The sequence below is a fragment of the Hetaerina americana genome, unplaced genomic scaffold, assembly GCF_022747635.1.
Source record: "Hetaerina americana unplaced genomic scaffold, ioHetAmer1.1.p SCAF_14, whole genome shotgun sequence".
NCBI classification, from domain to species: domain Eukaryota; kingdom Metazoa; phylum Arthropoda; class Insecta; order Odonata; family Calopterygidae; genus Hetaerina; species Hetaerina americana.
This window is the reverse complement of record NW_027286514.1, coordinates 15359152-15381098: the sequence shown is the minus strand read 5'-3', so window position 1 is coordinate 15381098 and position 21947 is coordinate 15359152. Positions and strand designations below refer to the sequence as shown.

Here is a 21947-nt window from a genome sequence, read left to right as displayed (position 1 = left end):
GTTTTTGTAGGGCATACTATAGACATTTATCTATCTACATTTACATTTTGAAACAAATGCCACTGAGAACTAAGTTAAAAAGTTGTCCATGACCATATAATTAACTTATAGGTTGGCATTGATTAGTGTTCACTTGATGAAAATCCCAAAGGCCTATGAAATTCACTAAATTTATCTAATTCACATTCAGATAAAAAGGTTGGCCATTTTTTTCTCTTGCCATGTAGGTTGGCTATCTAGCAATTGGTGATATTACTGAAATTGTCACACATTTTTGGTTGAGAATCACTCTGTAATCTATGTACCTATTTATTCTTAGAATCACCTCTCTTACCGAAGCTCATGAACTACTGCAAAAACTCCTGTTGTTATGAATCAGATACAATTCAATAGATATTCTACAACCTGAAATGTTATTATTGATAAAAGAATCGGACAGAGTTTGATTGTTTTTTAAAGTAAAAATATTTAATATGCTGCTAATATTGAAACTTCTTTTTTTGGCATTGTGAACATATCCTAACCTAAAATTATAATTGTAACACTGCCTTTGGAAAATGTCCTATTTCCAATGGAAAGTGTATATAAACCAAGGATCATCAATGCATTATGCTGTAATTAAATAAATATGCTAAGGAACTCATGGCAGTATAAGACACCTACATGGTATAAAATTAGGATGTTATTTTATGGCTAAATGGTATAAACTCCAGGTATGGTTCCTTAGTTAGCTATAAGTTTTATTTTAATTATTCTGATTTTTAGAGTATACCATATTCTCTCCTCTGACAGGAATGGGCTTTCACCCAAGATGGCCTTATTAAGCACCATGATATGTGTCTTACACTCATGAAAAATCAACCGGGTACTTCCTTGAGGCTGCGGCTCTGTAGCAATTCCCCCACTCAGGTTAGTATTGTTTAAAATTGAATATATATCCATAAGCATAAACTACCTAGTAAGATATTATTGCTAAAACATTGGGGGCTTGAGGAAGATCCCAGTGAAGTGTGTTGTGGTATTTAACCTCGAGAGGCTGTTGAATACCAGCATGGTATGCATTCTACATGACTCTGTTCATCAATGTAATGAATATGTACTAATGAAAAACTGAAAACTTAACATTGATGATTACAGTTATATTCTATCAAATATAGACTGCATAAGCCAAGAGCTGGTCTTATCTATTATGCATCTATTTTTTTAAAGATTTTCAGTTTAACACATACTTCGATATCACTGTGTTATGGTTACTACCTCAACTGCAGAACCTATGCCTGACTCATATGTAATCAAATGCATAATATCTGTGGTCTCTGGTGGTCTCCACCATTACTTCATCCTTGGATGATTTTGGAAGCAAGCATTTGTGTTCATCATCTTATTTCTATTGCAAAATTAAATCAAATTCAACTTCTCTCCAATAATTGTAATCATCCCCCAATAATAGTTAATTTATCTTTTCTTTTATCTCTATCTATTAATTTTTTTAAAGTTTTATCCTAGTTAACCCTTTCCACTCGATCATGTGCAAAAGTTAGCACCTAATGCTGTTATTTTTGTATTTAGCATTATTCCAATACCAGCACTTTTTGGCCTTTACATCAGACTATTAACAATGAATTAATATGAAATATTAATTAATATATATATTCATATAATATGAATATTAATTAATATGAAAATGGACACAATTACAAACACCTAAGCCATAGGTGAAGGAAAACCCACCCAAGCATGAATCGAATCTGTGACCTTTGGGTTGGCAGATGAGGACACCCTGCCACCAGGGCAGGCTATAGGAATTCATTTTATAACTTACATCTCTGCCTAGGACTAGCCTTTATGTTTGCTTATCTGAAACCCCTCCACTTGCACCATGTGAGTCACAAAGAGATTTTGTTTAAGTGTCCATCCCTCCAATCTCCTATCATAGAATCACAACTCCAATCTCAAAATATACATTTGTGAATAGCATTATGCACTATCAAACATCCTGAAAATCTTCCTATAAATGAATCTTGTGACTACTGCCATATTTCCCTGCACAAAAAAGTCGCTAGAACAAGAGTACCAATGTATGATGCATCATCTATTTCTCAGCTACATACTTGGAAAATATAAAAGAAGATTTTTTGCAATCCTATCATTTCAACCTTAAGTTCACCTCAGATATATTACCCAAATTCACTTGTGAATGATTGTCTTCCCCTCCCACAGCTTGTAAGACATCATTGATGAAGACTTCACATCTCAGCCTTTTCCTTCATCATATCACTTGGACACCTCTTCTTCCTTCCCATCATTCCACACATTCTCATGTGCAAGGTGTATGGAATGCCCATGCCTCCACCACATCTCTCTTCAGCTCCTCTGATAATGAAACAAGTTCTGTCCAAAAATAGATGAGACTTTTGAATAAATACTTGATTTTATTAGTTACCGCAGATGCAGATTTTTTTATGGTTGTTGTGAAAGGAAATGCGAATGTCATTCTGATCTTTAATAAAGTTTTGAATATCCTGTTTGTAATCCTCTAATTAAGTAGACTCCATGGAGGTAAAAATGAAATTTTCCTTTGATAGTGCAAATGGCATACATATTTGTCCCTATCCATTACATATTCAGGGTACTTTGTTTTATTCCTTCCTTTAGACATAGTGGTATTTGGGGGAAAAGCATGGTTAAAGATAATTTTGACAATCATTAAGATAATAAATAAATACATAACTGAACTTTAGTTCAACATCTCTAGCTGAGTAGCCATCCCACAAAGTTTCAAAGGAGACACAAGATGTGAAGTACACAATCATCACCATAAGACCATTTTTTCATTGATTTCCCCTCTCATGGGAACATTTTATGTAATACTTAATTTAACTTTCAGAGCATGGTGTTATGATCTTTCATTAAGCAATAACCTGCAACATAGCAACTTCGATGGCAAACGAATTATTACTAAGTTGATTAAAGTGGCTGAGTGTGAACACACTTGAGGAAGCTGATCATTCATCAGCTTCAAACCAACAAGAATCGAGTAGATAAATCAGTTCACCAGAAGATGTATTATTTACCAGCGGATTGACATTAAAGTCATCTATAGTAAGGAAATGCTCAACATTTGTTTAAAATATAGATAGAATATTCTTATTGCAAACCTCAAGGCAAGAGGAGACACAGAGGGACTACTGTGCTTTATGGTAATAGCAATGTTTATGATTAATCCAGAGTTATAGTAGAGCACTTGAATTCTTTTTCAGTGAACCCTCAGAACATGGGTGATTACTTTTCTCACTCAGGCCTCATCAATGCAAACAGCAATCTCCCCTTAAAAGATGTAGGATATATGTAGCTCCTCCTCCAATGCAGCTTTGTGAAGTGAAATCTATGATATGATACATTTGCTAATTTTTTTAGGCATTAGCTTTCAATTTTCATGAAATGAATGTATGCATTAAGGTAATTTGTTTTCCGCTAGGCTATGGACCATCAGTTATTTTTGTGTTAAGAATTTTACAAATAGCAAGTGCTTTGTATTCACATGCTTCATAACATGATTTAATCTAACAAGATCATGAACAATTTTATCAATTGTCCTTCCCATAGTTTAAAGAGACCTGGGATTAATATTTAATATTTTTTGCATAATGTTTTGGTGCCTCAACAACTGAGGTGATTTACAATTTAAGATCATCGAGCCAATTTTTACTTTTCCTTACCATGAGTGTCAAACATAATGATGTATGTATGCACGTATGGCTAAGGAATGGAAAGAAATTGTTGCAGGTAATATAGAATAAATTTAAATGCAAGTTCATTCTTTCATAGAATTTCTTTAATATGAATTTAGCTATTTGTCCGTAGAAACCTGGGAAGTATATGCCACATATGACAGAACTAGCAAAAAATATATCGCTCAGCGTTACCGCAGATGCTTAGGAATAAAATCCATGTCATACATCATTGAATAGTAAGATGCTGCTGAGATTTCTCAGTAGTTGGTAAATTGACAAACATTTTTTTCAAACATGGCTAATTCTTGACTTGATAATTCCTTTTCAGAAGTGGCAGCATATAGAGAACAATAGTATGCTGAAGCATGCCACTTATGACTGGTGTGTAGACTCAAGGTATGAGAAAACAAGTGGATTGACAGTGGAAAAATGTGATATTAATTCATTGACCCAAAAGTGGAAGTTTTCCCTCAACCGATTGTGATAAATCTTCCATAGATTCATAGGAAAAGGGAACTGAGAATGTGACATCAGCTGGCATAGTCAGGAAGACAAGAGCTCTTTTGAGTAAACGGCATGTCATTTGGCTGATGTGTGTCATGTGATTATAATTGTACATCGTTCAAGATGTATGTGAAACTAGAATCCTTTGTGAACATGTTATTAGAAATTCATGGAGAAGTCTTGAAGAAGATTCTGCAAGGAAAGAAGCCAATTTCAACACTATGTTGTTGAGTTCATCAGAAGACCTATATTTATCTTTGTTATCTAATTAGATGCAATTTGTGGATGATGTTGTTAACTTCAGTAGAATGTCACTGACAAATACTGTGCATAATAAATGTTCAACTGATTCTAGATTCTGATGCAAAAGTTATGAGAATTGAAAGAAAGGCTACATGAAAAAGTGTAATTAGTATTGTACATATTGCACATGTTTATCCATGTATTATTCAATAGTTAAGGGATATTAAACCTTACATCTTGTCTGATAAATAACTCAAAAAGGTCTCACGGTGAAAATTTTACAAGAGGTACTAACTTAAAATGCTCAATACATTTGTATAATACATAATGTTTGTATATACTATGCCTTGAAAATATGGTGTAGGCTTGCGGGCCAAGTATTTATGATGATCGAGACTCTCGGTTATTGCTAGACTTAAGTTAGGTGTTATGATTTTGAAAACAGAAAGACACTGAGTAATTCAGTGTACAAAATTGCTGAAAAACTTCTTGATGAGAAATAATTCTGGCTAATGTGTGGTGGAGGGCTTTTATCCTCAGAAATATGATTTTGTCATTTTAGTTGAAATACTTGTGAAAAGAATTTTATCTGTATTTTCTCTGATGATGTGCTGGTGCTAAATAGGTTTTTGTTCAATGTGTAAAGCAACATTATTGTACTGAAATGCATAATTTTTTTTCAAATTGCAGCACTGCAAGTGAAATAAGATATGTTTAAACAACACTGCCGAGTTTTCAAACATTTGTCCTTTCTTTAAGAAGTAGAATTTGCAGGTACCCGTCCAACAATTAACTTTTACTATTCTCCTTGTATGCACAAATTTAATGTTGTAAATCTAACATTTATTTTACTGCTTTGGCTTCCTTATTTTCTAAGAGAGTTTTAAAACTTCCTACTGTTTCAAATACTAATAATGTCCAAATTGAAATGTTGAGTGAAGTATTGTAAATGGGATACCACATGATCTTCCAGGTGAAAGGCCACTTTTTCATTTCTTAAAAGCTCATTATGTAGATCTTGAAGATAGCAGAATTGATGCCAAAAACTGCCTAGAAGAAAAAGAAGAGAGAATTCTCATAATGATGATACATACTATCTTGTATGACTGAATTGAAATCTTTGAATTTTCTCCCAAAAAGATTTCATTTATGCTCCCTTTAACATAGGTTAGCTGCTCTGCAATACTACCGATTTAACTAACAAAGAGATAAGCATTAAGGAAACAAGTGGCAAACTGGACTTATCCAATGACGTAAACATTTAATTTGAAATCAAAGTAAAATAAAAACTAATATCTAAACCAACCTTCTGTGATATCACTAATGAAATTGCATTCTCCATTAACAAATGGGTGTCAGTTGGCTGCTTAATGCCCAACACACACTACTTAAGGTACCCTATAATATAATCATATCTCTTTCTACTGTAGCATTACCATTGTACCTAGCCAATAAAATGACAATACCATATGTAACTCTTTGTAAATAGTGTGGTAGCTTTGGATATGTAGACATACTACAAAAAATAAAAATTTAGACATAATGGTGTTCCTAGGGCTTTATTGGGTAACACCAAATTATAATGTAATCAGAAAAACACTAAAACTGGTTAAAATCAAAACAACTTTTACTTCTTTTTCTTGGCACGATTAATTTTCTTCTTAAGACTTTCAACATCAACATCTGCTGCCTTTGATTTTCCTTTCCGATATTCTGGCTCTTCTGGGGGTACAAAAGGTTTCTGTCTTCTCTCTTCCTGGACCTTAGCCGCTTCGGCCTGCTTCTCTTCAATTATTTTACGTTTCCTTGCCCGTCTCTGATTCTCCTTGAGGAAGTATTCTCCACTGGCTAGTTCTTTGTCAACCTTGCTCTCTGGTTGAGGGGGTGGGAATGGAGTATACTCTTTATTTTTCTGCTTTTTAGGTCCCTTCCTTTTACTGACCGTTTTAGAAGTAAATTTTGGTAGAAATCTTGACCAATCCTCATCCTTAAGCTTAGGATCTTTTGCTAATTCTCGTTTAATCATCAATGCTTTAATATTATATATTGGATGGACATTTTTCATTGTTTCTTCAACAATTTTCCTCACTTGTTGCAAACCTCTGTATGGCCCAAGAGCTGCAACTGTCTTGCCCTGAATCATTACATAACAATTTGTTAATAACTCTATGGCTTTCAAAGTGCAGCCGTTGGGTCCAACAAGTCTTTGTCGTCTCTTCACGAATTTATCCCTATTTCGCACCATGGACCCAATTTTAATTATGTCAGAACCAACCTCGTCTTGTAGAACCCTAAGCGCTTGCTCGTAAGGCACACTACGGGCAAGTAACTTTATGAGGTCTCTTGCTTTAACTATGATATAAGGATCCCACGTTTTACGAGTCGTTGAAACAGTCATGCTCCCTTCAATCAAATCCAGTTCGGCCCTAACACCATGATCATCTAGCATTTTCTTCACCAGTGGCCAGCACTCTTTCAAATAGCGTTCACGATACTTCGGAAACAGCGTTGCAAATGCACTTTCTTCTAAGAGTCGATGGGGATTATCCTCTTTGCGGAATTCAGGAATTTTCATCGTCCATGCATCTTCAACTGCTTCCGAAGCTTCGCTTTCTGGATTAGCCATATCAATCTAGAACAAATGAGCATGACGTTTATGTACTCAATTCAAATAAAAATGATTTTTATCTACTTGCAATGAAATACTTCGCATATTTTATTCATCACTATCAATAGAATAACATTCACTATTATATCATTGTTTTCGGAATTTAACATGCTGATTTTGTCTTCATGAAGAAAAAAATGCGTAATCAACGTAACTCAATGTTTACCTGTGATATCACAGCAGTAATAATGATTTGAGAGTCAGCTCCCACACGTTCAGGAACAAAGTTATAACTATCAACTGACTCAAAGTTATCCCAATGCGGATGCTCTTGTTTATTTCTAAGTAAAAGCAGTCTAACCAACCGTACAAATTTAAGACTTGTAGATCCAGGAAGTTTAAAAATATTGTACAGTTTCACTCTGGAAAATAATGCACAATATTAATTTTCCTTGATTTTATGCTACTCAGGCTCTATTTATTATTTTTAGAGACGGATTAACATATGATAAAAATCATGGTTTACATTTAAAGAGTTTTTTTTAATATGGGCGGCACACAATCCCACGAAGTGAAGCCTGAGAGTGTGAAGTTTACCCATGGTTTATGTTAATTAAATAGCTGTTGCGTGCTCTTGCGGACAAGAGCTGAACTTATATGTATATATTGTATATATACGTAGAGACATGGGTTTATGAATTCGTTGGGCTGTGTCGCCGGGAAAATAGGCTGTAAATAAGGCCGGAATTTCTATCCTGACATTTAAAAGTGTTCAGCATGAATCCATAAAAACTGAAGAACGATCATTCAAGCTGCTCTTCCTTATTAAGTAGCACTCGGATTGGCTGGTGAAGTTCATTTTCAAAATGCAGTTCACAATTGTATTAGCCTGCTTCCTTGCTGTTTTGACGTCTTACATTCTCTCGTTTAACGACAAATTATATGGACTGGTTAAAGGTAAGCTCTTATATACCTATTTTGTTTTTTGTAGTGTATACATCCTTATCAGCATCGAAGAGAAACATGTTACAGTCGTTCAATTAGGGTAATTTCAGTGACATTTTTGAAGATTTTGTGAATAAGAATTCCGGAAATACTTGATTGTGAAGCCTAACATTGCCTATATTCAGACATTAGAGTGGCTGTCGGTATTAGAATGTCTCTGGTACAAATATCTCACTTCCATCGAAGTCACGGAAAGGAATTTATTAGCTTTAGCTAACATTTCTATTGAAAATTAGATTCCTACTGTAAATCCTATTTTGCCACTGACTCTGAGTTCTCACCCTTTTTGTGAGGAATTATCGATGCATTAATAATTATGTGATGGTAAATGCAAGTAATAAGAAGATAGGCGCACAAATGATATACTTGGTTCTCATTTTGGTTATTTTGTTACATGTTTACATTGTTAAATGAGGTAAATGTTTTAAATAATTCTTTCAGTTGATATGATCGGTATATTTTCGCTTTCTTTCAGGACTTTTTATACCTCAGCAGTCCCTGCTTTTTGTCATTGGAATCATGTCAGCGCAAAATAACTTTGAACTTCGGCGCAGTATAAGGGACACTTGGCTAAACGAACTGAAACCGGAAAATATGGAATATGTCTTTATTGTTGGTGAAAAGTTCTGTTCTATTCCTCCAGAGGATAGAATATCACCTTATGAATGTCGTGAGCAAAAATTCAATTTGCTTAATGGAGTTACCGAAAAAAGTGAATTCACTGCTGGGAGATTTCGTCAGGGTGACTGTGCTAACTGTGATAAATTTCTTGGTTTTTCATTTGTTGTAAATCACCCAATTGTCATTAGAAGGCTGTCTGCATTAAAGGAGTTGGTGGAGCGGTATAATGGTTTAAAAGTTAGCCTACTGGATTCTGCCACAAAACAGCCCATCGTGTCAACTAGGTTTGACAGGAGCAATATGACAGAATCACCTATCACCTCTCAAGTAATTGATGAATTTGTCTTACCAAAAGGTTACGAAGGTCAAATAATAGTTGAAAATGATAACTTTGTCCCCGAGTATGACTGTAAACTAGAAATGTTCGACCAGTCTGGTATTGTGAGATTTCTGCAGCTATTGCCTACTTTTGATATGAAGCCAATACCATTCTTTAATGCATCCTGTACACCTGTCACAATGATATATTCAGTTTATGGTGAGCATCTTTTGTTATGAATTGGAATATTTTACGTATTGAATTCAGTTTCACCAGATTTTTTTATTCAGAACTTGACGAACTACAGTCACACATCATCTCTAAACCAAAGAGACTGTCTACCTGGAGGAAAAAGGTCATGGATCAAAAATATATGCTAGCAGAAGAGGCGAATGAAAGGAAAGATATTCTTTTAGTAAAAACCATTGATGCTTACAGAAATATCCCGGACAAGCTGCTGTACTTTATGAAATGGTAGGAATCATTTGGTTGATTATTTTCTGCCAGCACTCATGTTAGCATGCTTATAAAATATGGATAAAACTAAGGTTAAAGTAGTTGTGAAAGGAATATTTACTCTGATATTTTCTTCCTGAACCCAGAAAATTTTCCCTGGATTAGTTTTTTTAATTAGAGAATATTCTTTTGAATGTTTGATGGCTGAACCACCTTCTTAGGAATTAAAAAAAGGTAGTTGGGGGGTGCAGGGAGAAAATAATTGTCGGTAGGGAAGATGGGGGTTTTAGAGTCGTGGGGGCAAGAGGTGGGATTTGAATGTTTTAGTTCTAGTTTGATAAAGCTAAGAAAAGTTTATTGCATGCTTCTCTTTTATTTCTTTTGGAAGTGGTGTGGGGGGGAAGGAAGGGCAGGGTGGAAACATTGTGGCTGGTATTAACATTTTCATTATGATGGGCAGTTGTTTAGGAACTGGGAGAGAGGTAGACAGTGAACATGGATTGGAGGAGTCTCTGTAAGTATTGATGAATCTATATAGAGGCATGGTGCATTGACCAATATAAAAGGCAAAGCAGTATCCATCGAAGGAAGTGGACAGTGTTGGTTGATATGCATGGTGATGCAGAATGGGATGGGAGGTATAAGGTTTAGCTTGGGAAGAGCGTTAATAGAATAGGAGAGGTTTTGTATTTTGCAAGTACAAGTAAGTAGTGGAATATTTGAGGGAGGAATAATTTGGAGGTGTTGGTGGTTTTAAAGATGTCACCAAGGTTTATGGGATCTCTGAAAGTAATTGAGATGCATTTTGAAAGTAGGTTGGCTTATGATGTTCATGGCTTGGGATAAGGGAAAGGTGTTTGGGAGTGATTTGGAATGATAGGATGGGAGGGACATGAGTAGTGTAGATGGAGGGACTTCCTTTTAGGAGAAGAATTGGTAGGTGTGGGTGTTTGTGTATTTTGTTTGTTTAGAAAGCATTCTGGGTAAAAGCAAAGGAGGAGGAGGCATGGAAATTGGAATTCAAGATTTTAAAGGCACCAGGGTTGTCATGGTGAAATGTGGTGATCTCTGATGGAAAGGGGAGGAAGCAATTAGTATGCGAAGGGTGGTAACTGTTGAAATGTAAGTATTGTTGTGTGTTTGTAGGTTTAACGTGGACAGAGGTGTGATATTTATCATCAGAAAGGGCGATTTTGATATATAAAACCTCAGTATTAAACCTAAATGATGGTTTGGTGGATGAATTTTGAGAAATCACACAATACCTACTAAGCCATATACAGCGTGTGAAAAGCACACATTAGCAGAGAAGGTGGGCCAGTTCCTTATACCCCTTGCAGCATGTGATCTTCCTTGAAGGTCTAGTACCCAAAAAAATCACCCAGCTTGCGTGAAGCTGAGGGTGCACAGAGGCTTAACTCAGAATCAAACAACCCCGGGCACTCCGGTCATTAGCCCTGTGTTGAATCCACTGAGTACTATACTCTAATTGACATCTAGGAAAGTGAGTAATGAGGTATAGATCATGAAAGAGAAAGAAAGAGGTGGCAGTTATGGTATCAATAAAGATTTTAAGGGAGTTGTTGCCATGTTGTTATAGGAGGAAATTGTCATCAGTATGCCCAAGCCATAGAAGGGGTCCCAAGGGATCGACACTAAGGAGATTTCCTTTGATGAGGCATAGGAGGGACTGAGTCTTCTTCCTATTATACAACTTGACTTTTAGCTGGGAAGTGGGGGAGGGTGCTTACTCTGGGGAGAGAGGAGGCCTTCAGTTGAGGGTGGGAGATGCACCCAAGGAAGTGGTGTGACAAAGGAAGGTAAGTTATGGACAAGGGGTTAAATGAAGAAGTCCTTAAGAGCCACAATTTATTCTGTTTAGGAGTTACGTGATGAAACTATGGCACAGCAGTTTATCATATGTACATATGTACTCTTGGAAGATTGTGTGATTGTGGCATAGAGAGGGGAGAGGTTTTGCAATGGTGATTCCTTCTCGTCGGCCTTTCTGCTTGAAAAAGTAGTGTCTTTATTTTGATGAGGTTTGGGTTTCAGTGATTATGAGGCGAGGTGATTGGGGGTTGAGGTGATATGTGCCATTTTGGCTAGTTACATGTTATGGTAGAAGTAAGATTTTCATGGAATTAAGGGAGGGTGGGAAGGAACCTGGAATCGGTGTTCTATTACTCATAATGAAAGGCACAAACATTGGGGGGGGGGGGGGGCGCAGCGTACTCCACTTAAAATATTCTCAATATAGCAGAGCAAGAGATTGGAATGCCACTAAAAAATCCTGCCACCACACCAACTTGGCCAGTGTGGATGGCTTTTCCAGAGGTAGGGAAGCAGACTGGTGGATTCATTAATGTATATTATCTATTGTGTTCTTAGTGACAACAGTAGAGCCTTAATCAGGTGAGGTGATTGCATTTTCTGGGGTGTGAATTAATCTTTCCAGGGCTATTGATTTTATGGTGTTTAGATTGTGTGGGCTTTATGGAATTGGGAAATGGACTAGTTTGGAAGAAGTTAATGAACGTTTGTGACAGATGGTCATGTGAAAGAGTTATGGGATGCTGGGGTCTGAATTTCAGGGGTGCAGGAAAGAGAAATTTTATGTGATGATGAATTACGTGTAATAAATATGCCATGTATTAATTGTTAACTTGAGGAATGTGAGTCCAACTCAACTAATATTGTTTTACTATTGAATAATTTCCAGGGCTTCCAAAAGGAAAAAATTCCATTACCTCCTTAAGACTGACGATGATACATTTGTTGACTTGAAGAAAGTGGAGAAAAGCCTGCTTTTCACTCACATGACAACATCATTTATGTTTGAGCACGTTCCCTTCAACTGGTGGTGGAGCTCCTTCCGCGTGTGGTGGCCTGTCGATTCCTTTGGCAAGTGGCGCGAGGACGATTACCGCTCGTCCACATACCCTCCTTTCCCCTGTGGTGCAGGCTATGTCCTCAGCAAGGATTTGGTTCATTATGTCTCGGACAACTCTGCAAGACTTCATCGCTTTCAGGCAAGTGTGTTCATAATAATTGTCAAATATTTAGACTAGCTATTAGCTATTAAAAATATAGCTTAACTCTCTTTACTCTCATGTTTAGCTTGACTGGTTTTTCATGTGTGTGTCTTAATCCTTGTGTGGGGCACTGCTTCATTAGAAATTTGAACTCACCTATACTTACTTTGTTTAGTTAAAATGGTCTGAAGTAACTGACTGATGATACTTGTATGTATTTACTGACTGTCCTTAATTAACTTATGCAAACATTGCAAACTGCTACTCAGTACATATATTTGTATAGAATCCTCTGCATATGACCTCATGGACCATGTGATGACCATTTTTCAGAACTAATACTTTCTCATTGCCTTCAATTTATAGTTGATTTATGTTAGTCTGGTAATTTTAAATATTATATATTACAGTCTGGTAATTGTACATGGTCATATTTCCCATTATTTCTGCAGGCATAGCTGTTTTGCTTATTTATAATTTTTTATGTAATGTTATAATTTTATTAAATGTAGTAGTGACAGAGTATAGTAAAATTGGGGAAAATGCAAAGTATGGAAACAAGGAAAATTTCGATTAAAATCAAGAAAAAAACTAAAGGTAAAAGGAACAACTTCATGAAAATGGCCATAACTGGTACCTATGGACCCTACAAATAATTAATAGAATGTATCTAGTTCTGAATCTTGAAAGAAGATCTTGTAAAAATGAGAAAAATGAAGATAGCTGAATCATTTCATTCTTATTTGTAAATATGGATCTCTTGAAACCCTCTAACAATTAACTTGATTGTTTAACAAAATAGTCTGATATTTTCAGCTGTTTGAACTTCTGCCCATTGATATAATTCACTTTATTTTCAATGTTCTGCAGTTCATCAAGCATTCTCTCGCAGCAATTACCACCCAATTTCTTTTTATAGTGTGAATAGAAAATACTGTCTTGGCTTGGAAACATTATGCACTCTTCATCATTACTGTCATCCAGGTGTTTATCAAAAAAGTCATCAACACTCTATGCCTCTTTCTTACAACACAAGAATAGAATTTGACAGACTCCTGGAATTTTTTTCATCACAGTCAACATAAAATCCTGCCTTTCTAAAGCAATCTGTAGGATCCTTAACTGGCTTCCAAGCTCATGATATGTAATGTAGGGTATCCAATACACTTCTATTTCATTGCCTTTATATTCCTTCCACAATCACGTGGAGATATCAATTTGTGTGCAATCAGTCTTTGATAATGACACTAATGCCTTAATTGAGTGTATTATACCTAAATCCAGAGTTGAAGCTCACTAGTACAGTTAGCAGGAAAAAATTGTAACTTTACATTTCGCATGTGCTGATTTGTTAACAGCAGAATATTCTCTTTCTGAGACCTCATTTTAGCACACACAGTGTGAAGCTCATTCTCAAATATTTCTGAGGTCAAATGTAGAATATCTATTGGGCATTATTTTTACTTGTTTGACCCAGGACTCATTGCTATACCAACCACTATTGAAGCTTCTCACGTCCATCTGCATTTGTGATCAATAAGACTTAGTTTGCTCAGCACTCCTTCATGATGTTGTTCATTTCAGAAGTGCAGTGTTTTTGCAGGAAGCACATTAATCAAATAACCCTGTCTTCTCTGCATTGAAAACTTCTTTTGGGCTATAGCCGTCAAGAAGTTGATTCAATTCTGACACCTTCCACTGAGTTGCAGCCTCAATGTCAACACTTCTACTTTTACCACACATAGCCTTGTTTACATATGATTGTGCATATTTTAAAACCTGTCCAATCAACCATGTGCAATGCTTTTTCGCTTATGATGATGCCATTCACAGGGATGTTTGAATATGTATCACTTAAAAACCACTCATTCTAATTTATCCTGCTTAGAATTCTTGGCATATTTTGTCATTTTAGGCTAATGTTTGCACTGGTTTGCATGTTTCAGAATCAAATTGTGATTTGTCACAAGTTTATTCAGTGTAGAGGCCATAAATCTTAGATGTTTCACCTGATCAAAACTGTTACCATCATGAGAATCAACTTGTTCCCAGATTTTTATACTTTCCTTAATTGAAATTGTTCTGTTTGTTGCCTCTTTGTACCATTGTCGAGCAAAATAAAATTTTCGATCCTGAGTAATTTAGGATAACGCATGAGAGACTAAACTACCTCTCCATTCAATTGGTGCAAACAGTGTTTCAACTTCAAAATTGTTTGAAGAAAATATAATTATTTTTGATTAAGGGTAGTTGTGATGAGTTAAAGCAAGTTTCGATATTTTTTAATATTCAGGAGGTCCATCAGTGTTACACCTATTGTGTGGAAATGATCCCAATTGTTAATCAAAATTTTTTGTTTTTTTTAAACAAGAACTGGCTTAGTCTTGCTTGGGTTAGAGGTCATTTTCATTATTCATAAGTTCAACTAATATGAGAAATGAATCGTCTCCTGTAGGTGTCCTTCCAATGCATAAATTACATACCTAACTGCTAGTGGTCCAAAGCATTCAGTTCATTGCATGAATCTTTTCCTGGCGGACTGAGATTACAAGTTCAAGTAGTTAAAATGCCCATCACTAGTTGCTCTCTGAATTATCCCCACAATATTTAAATTCTTCTCTGAAATTGTTCAAATTACTGCTCTCTCTCATATTTTTTAGGTGCATACATGCAAAACAAACTCAAAAAAGATTTTTTATGAAGACTGATGTACCTGAGTAACTGCTTTAGAATGTAAATTCTTTTTACTCTTATCACATAGTAATGCAAATGGTGGGAAAACTGAAAATGAAATTGAGTTTGCAGCATCACAAGAGGCCAACTGAAAAATATCCAACAAAAATTTTAAAAACTGATAATATTAAACCACGACTTAACCCTGATAGCTGGCAAAAAAAAGAAATCGCTACAAGTATTATTTTTTTTGCAACAAAATTAGCAAAAATTAAAATAACAAAGCTGAAAAAAATAATGCAAAGCATTAGGTTTGAACTGGTAACCTCAGGTCTGATACCTAAGGTATCTACCAGATCAACAGAAGCTAGGTACTTTCTGAAACATTCAAATATTATTATCTTGCAAAATATTGACTGTGTGTACAAAAAAGAGAATATGTTTATACATGGTGAGTTAAGGAGGAGCTAACAATGTACCCCATTTGAACTTATTTAGTTATCTATGAACCTGGTTCTTTGAAGAAATATTAATAATTTTTATCAAGTTCTTTGAGGATGCCATAATTTACAATATTAAAATAAGTAATTGTTAAAAATATCAGTGATGAGGTGACCTCTGCCATCAGCTTTATAATGCCGAAGGTATTTTACCTTGTCCTTTGCCTCCTTTTTGAAACACTTTTACCCCTTTGTGAGATGCAGCATTTTGTTGTATATATGTATTTTGGAAGTCCTTGTAATGTGGTTTGGTCATTTTCCTGAGGAGCATCTAATCCCTAGGAATTAACAATGTAAAACAGTGGTGAGTACTTAGGTTATGTCAGTTTATGAGATATTTAGTTTATTATGTTACATACCTCAACTATCTGTGTGGCAGAAGAGGTTTTCTTTTTAGTGGACTATGAAACTGTTAAATGCTTTAAATTTTTAACTCACAATCCAATAGAAGGAGAAGATTACGAGATTTTGTATCACATAGTCTGGTTCCATTTTGTTATTTTGTTAATTTTCTTTTCTCATTGCTTTCCTTAGACACTCAATTGGTGCCATTGTGTTTTTATTTGTTTTTCTGCTCCTTTGGTGTCTGTTTATTGTTGACTCAATGTCGCTTGTCCATTTTCTCCTCCAACTGTAGGAGGAGAAATTTTATTTTACTCTTGTTTCCTCATTATGCCCACACAGTCCTTTGTACCTGGGAAAATTTGTGTTAGTTCATTACACCTTAGTGCAATGCTTGGTAAACAGTTCTTTTGTTATTTTCATGGACCTAAAACATCAGTAGTTCACCTGGAAAGAATTCTTTTTGAATATCTGTGGAGTGGAAACTCTGCCTTGTCTGCAAAATACATTTGTTTGCATTATTGTATGTTGACTTGTCCCAGTGCGTTCTATGCCATTTCCATTTGGAACAATGATATTTTTGTTGTCCTTTTAGGGGGAGGATGTGTCTGTGGGCATATGGCTAGCTGGCTTGCTGCCCAAGACCTCTGAGCGTGGTTTGAGTTGCCTTTGGTCTTGTTCCCTCAATGAAACTAGGGTCTGCTCTAACCTGTGCAATAGGCCCCAATTGACTGTGAATGAAATGTATGCAACATGGGTCTCTTTCAAAAAATGTGGTAACATGTGTGGCTGTTAATTAGGTCATATCAAAGGCAAACCTTGGTGTGAGATGGATTTCTGATTGACTGTTTTACAAGTGGAAAATGTATGAAAGCCTTGAGTTGTTTATGCTGTTGATACTCATTTAATTTTGGTAGCTCTTGTCTAATGTCTGTTGTGAAACTTAACTGTCAATCAAGGAGCTTATTTAATGTTGTTTCATTGTGTAAGGCTTTAATCGATGATATTTTTCTTGTTGTTGGTTAGACTGTTAATGCATGTTTGTTCTATAGATTGAATGTTTTGATTGGTGTTATGTAGGTGGGTTTACTTTCATCAACACTGATGCTTAGGGAATGTGAAAGTCATAACAAAATTGATGTTTAGTTTATAATTCCATATTACCTACCAAATTTATCTAGTCACCAAATACCAAAGAATATTTTTGGAATTTTACTTTGAATTGTGCTTGATGCTCTATGAGAAATCTTTTTAAGTGTATTTTATGATTGTTTTTTTTTAAGCCTTATATACATGTCATTAGATTGTGTTTTCAAGAGGCTGCTGATACAATTGTCATTGCATCATAAAAATTGTTAAAGATGAGGTTTGTTACCTTTCATTTGTTTCCTTTATAAACGAACAAATATACTACAGTTGATGGGGGAATGTAAAACTTCCTGGATGAAATCCTTCTCTCTGTCTGGGATGAGTAAAATGAGGCAGGGCTGAGAGCATTTGTTGTACACAAGGGAATCATATTTCATTCATGGAGAAAACTGAAGTAAGGTAACTTGTCTTTTCACAAAAATTATCATTCATTTGGACTTCATGTCTCAGTGTTCAGAAGTGGTGAAAAGCTCTCCAATTTATGAATATGGATCTTCAAATCTTGAAGATAAGTTGTAATCTTTGGTGATTGTCGAATGATAACAGCCAGGTACAACCGTCTCTGTCCATCATTTCATGGCCTCAGTAATGCTTTGCATTTTCTCCTACAAATCCGGTTAAATCCAACTTTGCCTCAGTCGGTTCATGCCTCCAATTTGCTATTGATTTCTGAAAATTATCTTGCACAGATTCTTATGAGAATGAGAAGTACATCAAATTGAAATAAAGCAACTACCATTAGTTCACATTCAAATTTCCTTCACCAATGTCAATGCATGCAAAGCATGATAGTTTCCAAAATATTAAAGGCTCCAAGGAAAGAGCAAAGATGTTTCAATCTTTCATTGTAACTTCACTGTGATTCCTTTGTCACAATTAACAAGATAACTATGATTTCTTTATATGGAATGACCTCTTCCTAAGTCTGGGGATGTGGGAATCAAAAACTTGCCTGAATCCTGCGGAAGTAGGATGTCAGCATGAGACAACAGCTTGTTGGAGATACAAGTTGGTAATCTGACAGGACCAGAAGTACAAAATTTTGCAGTGTGTACAAAGGAGTATATAAAGTTTGGAGTTCTTGTGGGAAGTTTTGCATTGGTAAAACCTGCCAATCAATGCGTGTCAGACTGGAAGAACACCAAAGAGCTGCGGAGAAGGAACAGTTCAGCTTATTCACCATCTCTGAGCATGAGTGGAGCAAACCAGGGTAAGGCATCAAATTTGAAGAAGCTGAGAATAATAGCTGTAAGATAAGTGATTTTAACCTAGATTTATGAAGCAATAGAAATAGCATAAAATAATTTCAACTGAGAAGATATATATCCACTGCATAGTGCATGGAATAATAGCATTCTCTGGCAACTGACCAATCGGAGGGCTGCAACGAGATAGAATGATATTTGTTAAGGTGGTGATCATTCAGCTTCAACCTGGAGATACCCACTGGAGTTCTGGAAAACTGTTGTCAATCCAAGCCAACCAATTTAGGGTGGAAACCCTAGAAATAAGCCCAGCTCATCAGATGTCATCTATATTTAACAGGGCTATGTTATAGTTAAGGCCCAAAAAATTAATATCTTTGATAATTTAAATGAGTAGGTACTCTTAAAATTAATTTGACAAAAATATTGAACTTCATGGAAACTTTTATCAAAAAATTAGTTCATTACTCAGGGAAAAAAATGAGTAATGGCTGTTGAAGTCATCTCTGTTCCTCTCCTGTTCTCCTTTTGTCTTGCATTGGTAAAACACTTCCCTCTTGAAAGCAAAAAAAGATAATGTTTTTTGCAGTCCAGAATGTGTCACTGGCTGAGTGCTTCTCTTATCCTTATCACTGCGACTCACTCTCTGGAAATGTACTCTTCATATGCTGCAAAAAGGGAGAGTATTTTGTATTTGTGACCTTTTTATTATTCCCCATTTGAAATTGTTAGAAGTATTAAAAATTATCCATGTTCACTTTATTTAATGGAAAAGTTTTATTTATTTATTTTGATGAACATGATTTCAATAAAATTTCAAAGCATGATGGTCTTTGAAGCTTTCATCAAAACATTATCCCTCACTCTCAGCACCAATACTTTGTGTCTTTTCATATACTTTTCCTATGCTTTTGTGTGTATTTTCACGCCCAAAATAAGGTCTTTGGGATCTAGTTTTCCTTTCTACTGCTAAAACTTTTTCAATTAAATGTGCAATTAGTCTATCAGGGTCATTGCCTGCACATTCCAAACTTCCCCTGCTAGATCTGGGTTTTTCCGTGACACCATATTTTTCTAAGAGTTGCCTTACCACTTCTCTTACAAACTTGAACATTGGAGGTTTTTTACGGCCTGATACAAACAATAAGAATTCAACATGCAAATATAAACTAAATGAGAGAGGAACCTTTGATGCTATCCTAAGATTTTCTTACACATTACAAATATCTAATCACCAGGTCCAACATATCCACTAATCTCATATTTAGATTGTAGTCAATGACAGCATATGGTTCCATAATGTTTTCATTAGTTTGAGAACACTTTATACCACATCATTATCATCTTGCCATTTCATTGCAATTACTTTTTCATCTGTTTTTTTCTTCAAAGTCACCTCTGTACAGTTTTGCAGAAAATATTGGCTTATTTTTCCTGTTACATCATTCAGTTCCACAGGAACCAATTTCTTTGTTAAGCAAAAACTTGCAAAGCATTGGACTTCTGTAGAAGTTATCAGTGTATACAATATGACCTTTGCCTTAATATTTTCCGTTATTATTTTACCCCTTTATCATGAACGATCAATCATAATCAGTTTTCAGCCCTGTGTAAAATTTCATGCCCAATGCAACATCTGCCTCTCAATCATTTGGTGCAAATATTTTCAAACCAAATCTATGACATTTGGAGGGAATGTATTGTTTGTAGCCAAGATGATCAAATGGCTTAAAGACACATGAGAATCTCTCCTTGAAATAGGAAAATATGTAATCTATTATCCATGATGGGTCATTGGGTTTTGGCTGAGTATTGTTTTCAAAATGTAGGCACCTCGAAATCGAATTAAAATGATCTCTGGACGTGTACTTTCGTAAGATATCAGTTTTTGTGAGAATAACATTTGACCAAAAATCTTGGATCACTTGCTTTTTTATCATTGGCATTAACAATGCTGATGCAAAAGACACCTTTTAGGAAACAATATATCCTTTCACAACTGAATATGAGATCACGAAGATTTTACATTTACTGTACTCTTGCTGCTTGACCAAGTACTGCAGGACGAGGGAGTAACTAAGAGGTTCTTATTGTCAGAATTGCTTTAATGGCTAACACGCCTCTGAAGGGTTGGAAAAAATATCCGCAAACTTTTCACTCTTAATTGGATGCAAACCCCAATCCACTGTATCACAAAATCCTCATTTTCTTTTTTGGCAGAAAGGCACACGTTCAATACTCATGATAAGGGTGGAAACTAAAATTTGATGTTACTGGAGATAAATGAGAGCCTATAGTTACAAGTTTAGGAAAATGAGAATTTCGAGATTATCAGAATTCTAGGAAATGCATGGGCTGCTAAATGGCAGGTAATGACCCTAAACAAAGATACATGAACAATGGGCTCAGTAAAACCAGTAATTTCAGACTTTACTTTGTGGAATTTATCCATTACAGAAAGAAAACTTGCAAATTTGTTAATTCCAATAAATGTTTTAATATTAAGACCCAGATGAAAGAAGACACTGTCTTTCGGTGCCTGAAGATGTTACGCTGTAACAAAACCTAGATCACAATTATAAAAATTCAATGTGGAAAAGCTAGTGTCTTCTTTCATCATGAAGGATTTCCACCATGTGACGCCTGAAACATGTTACTGAAGACCCAAATGTCAATGCATAGTATGATCTTCCAGTATCACCGATCATCTTCAGGTATCACCTTCTGTTCCTTAATGGGATTGTGGACTCTTTCAAAGCAAATAAGATTCTTATTTCAAGAAAGTACAGGGGAAAAGTGTGACTAAGTAATGGCCTGATACTAATAGCACACTCCTATAAGAAAGGAGTGAGGGTGTGGAAAAGGAGAAAGTTTGTTTGCGGTGCACTGCAGAATGGACAAAAAGGTTTAGTCATAGCAGAAGTGAAAGGGTTCACCAACTACAGTTATCGACCAAAGGTTGGTTTGATAGATAAGGATAGAGCACACACAATAATTAGCCCAAAAGTATGTGAAAATCAGATTAGGGATAAGCAGGGTGGGGTGGCCAGTTGATTTCCCTGTGCCACCTATGGTTTCCCAGATTTGGTCCTCAAGAAATCATACAGCTTGGGTGAAGGGCTCAGGTTGCCTGGAGACATCACCCAGAATCTCTGTACACTCATTAGTAGTACATTCCTCTACCCACTGAGCTACCACATCCCCGTCCTTTCTGATGATAATTTATAAATATGAGGAAAGAATGGCATATTAACCAATCTATAGTAAAACCTTGTTGCAATGAAGCTGTATCGTATGTAAACTAAAGCACTATAAGTATTTAAACAAAACATGGGAGCAATAGAATTTTTAAAAGAAATTTAAAAATTGACTTGTCGTATCTGGTCGCTGGCAGTTTTTTTTTTAATTACTCACTTAGAAATGTAAATTTGATGTTGTTAGTTCTTTGATTCATATGGGGACTATTCTGGGCCAGATGTAAATTATGTAAATTTGGTGTACACGCCTAAGTTTGTGATTTCATTCTATGTTAGATAAAATATTTTCATAATTA

At 35.5% G+C, this 21947-nt stretch overlaps 3 protein-coding genes across 3 annotated transcripts in view; 2 read left to right on the top strand and 1 right to left on the bottom strand.

The window, feature by feature from the left end:
• Pgant2 (polypeptide N-acetylgalactosaminyltransferase 2) overlaps window positions 1-5976 on the top strand; it is a 338317-nt gene extending 332341 nt beyond the window's left edge. The window contains exons 11-12 of the mRNA XM_071583563.1: window positions 793-909; window positions 4063-5976. Of these exons, the coding sequence (XP_071439664.1) occupies window positions 793-909; window positions 4063-4218 (273 nt within the window). The 3' untranslated portion in view covers window positions 4219-5976. The remainder of the gene's footprint in view (window positions 1-792; window positions 910-4062) is intronic.
• A 45-nt stretch (window positions 5977-6021) lies between these two features.
• Window positions 6022-7423, bottom strand: dbe (KRR1 small subunit processome component homolog dbe). Its single transcript, XM_071583564.1, has 2 exons — window positions 7316-7423; window positions 6022-7113 (listed from the first exon to the last, which is right to left on the bottom strand). The coding sequence occupies exon 2, from the start codon at window positions 7105-7107 to the stop codon at window positions 6109-6111; it is 999 nt and encodes a 332-aa protein (XP_071439665.1). The 5' UTR covers window positions 7108-7113; window positions 7316-7423; the 3' UTR covers window positions 6022-6108.
• Window positions 7424-7762: 339 nt separating this feature from the next.
• LOC139686372 (UDP-GalNAc:beta-1,3-N-acetylgalactosaminyltransferase 2-like) lies at window positions 7763-19221 on the top strand. Its single transcript, XM_071583561.1, has 5 exons — window positions 7763-8046; window positions 8570-9253; window positions 9325-9508; window positions 12213-12522; window positions 16636-19221. The coding sequence occupies exons 1-5, from the start codon at window positions 7956-7958 to the stop codon at window positions 16834-16836; spliced, it is 1470 nt and encodes a 489-aa protein (XP_071439662.1). The 5' UTR covers window positions 7763-7955; the 3' UTR covers window positions 16837-19221.
• The last annotated feature ends 2726 nt before the right edge of the window (window positions 19222-21947 follow it).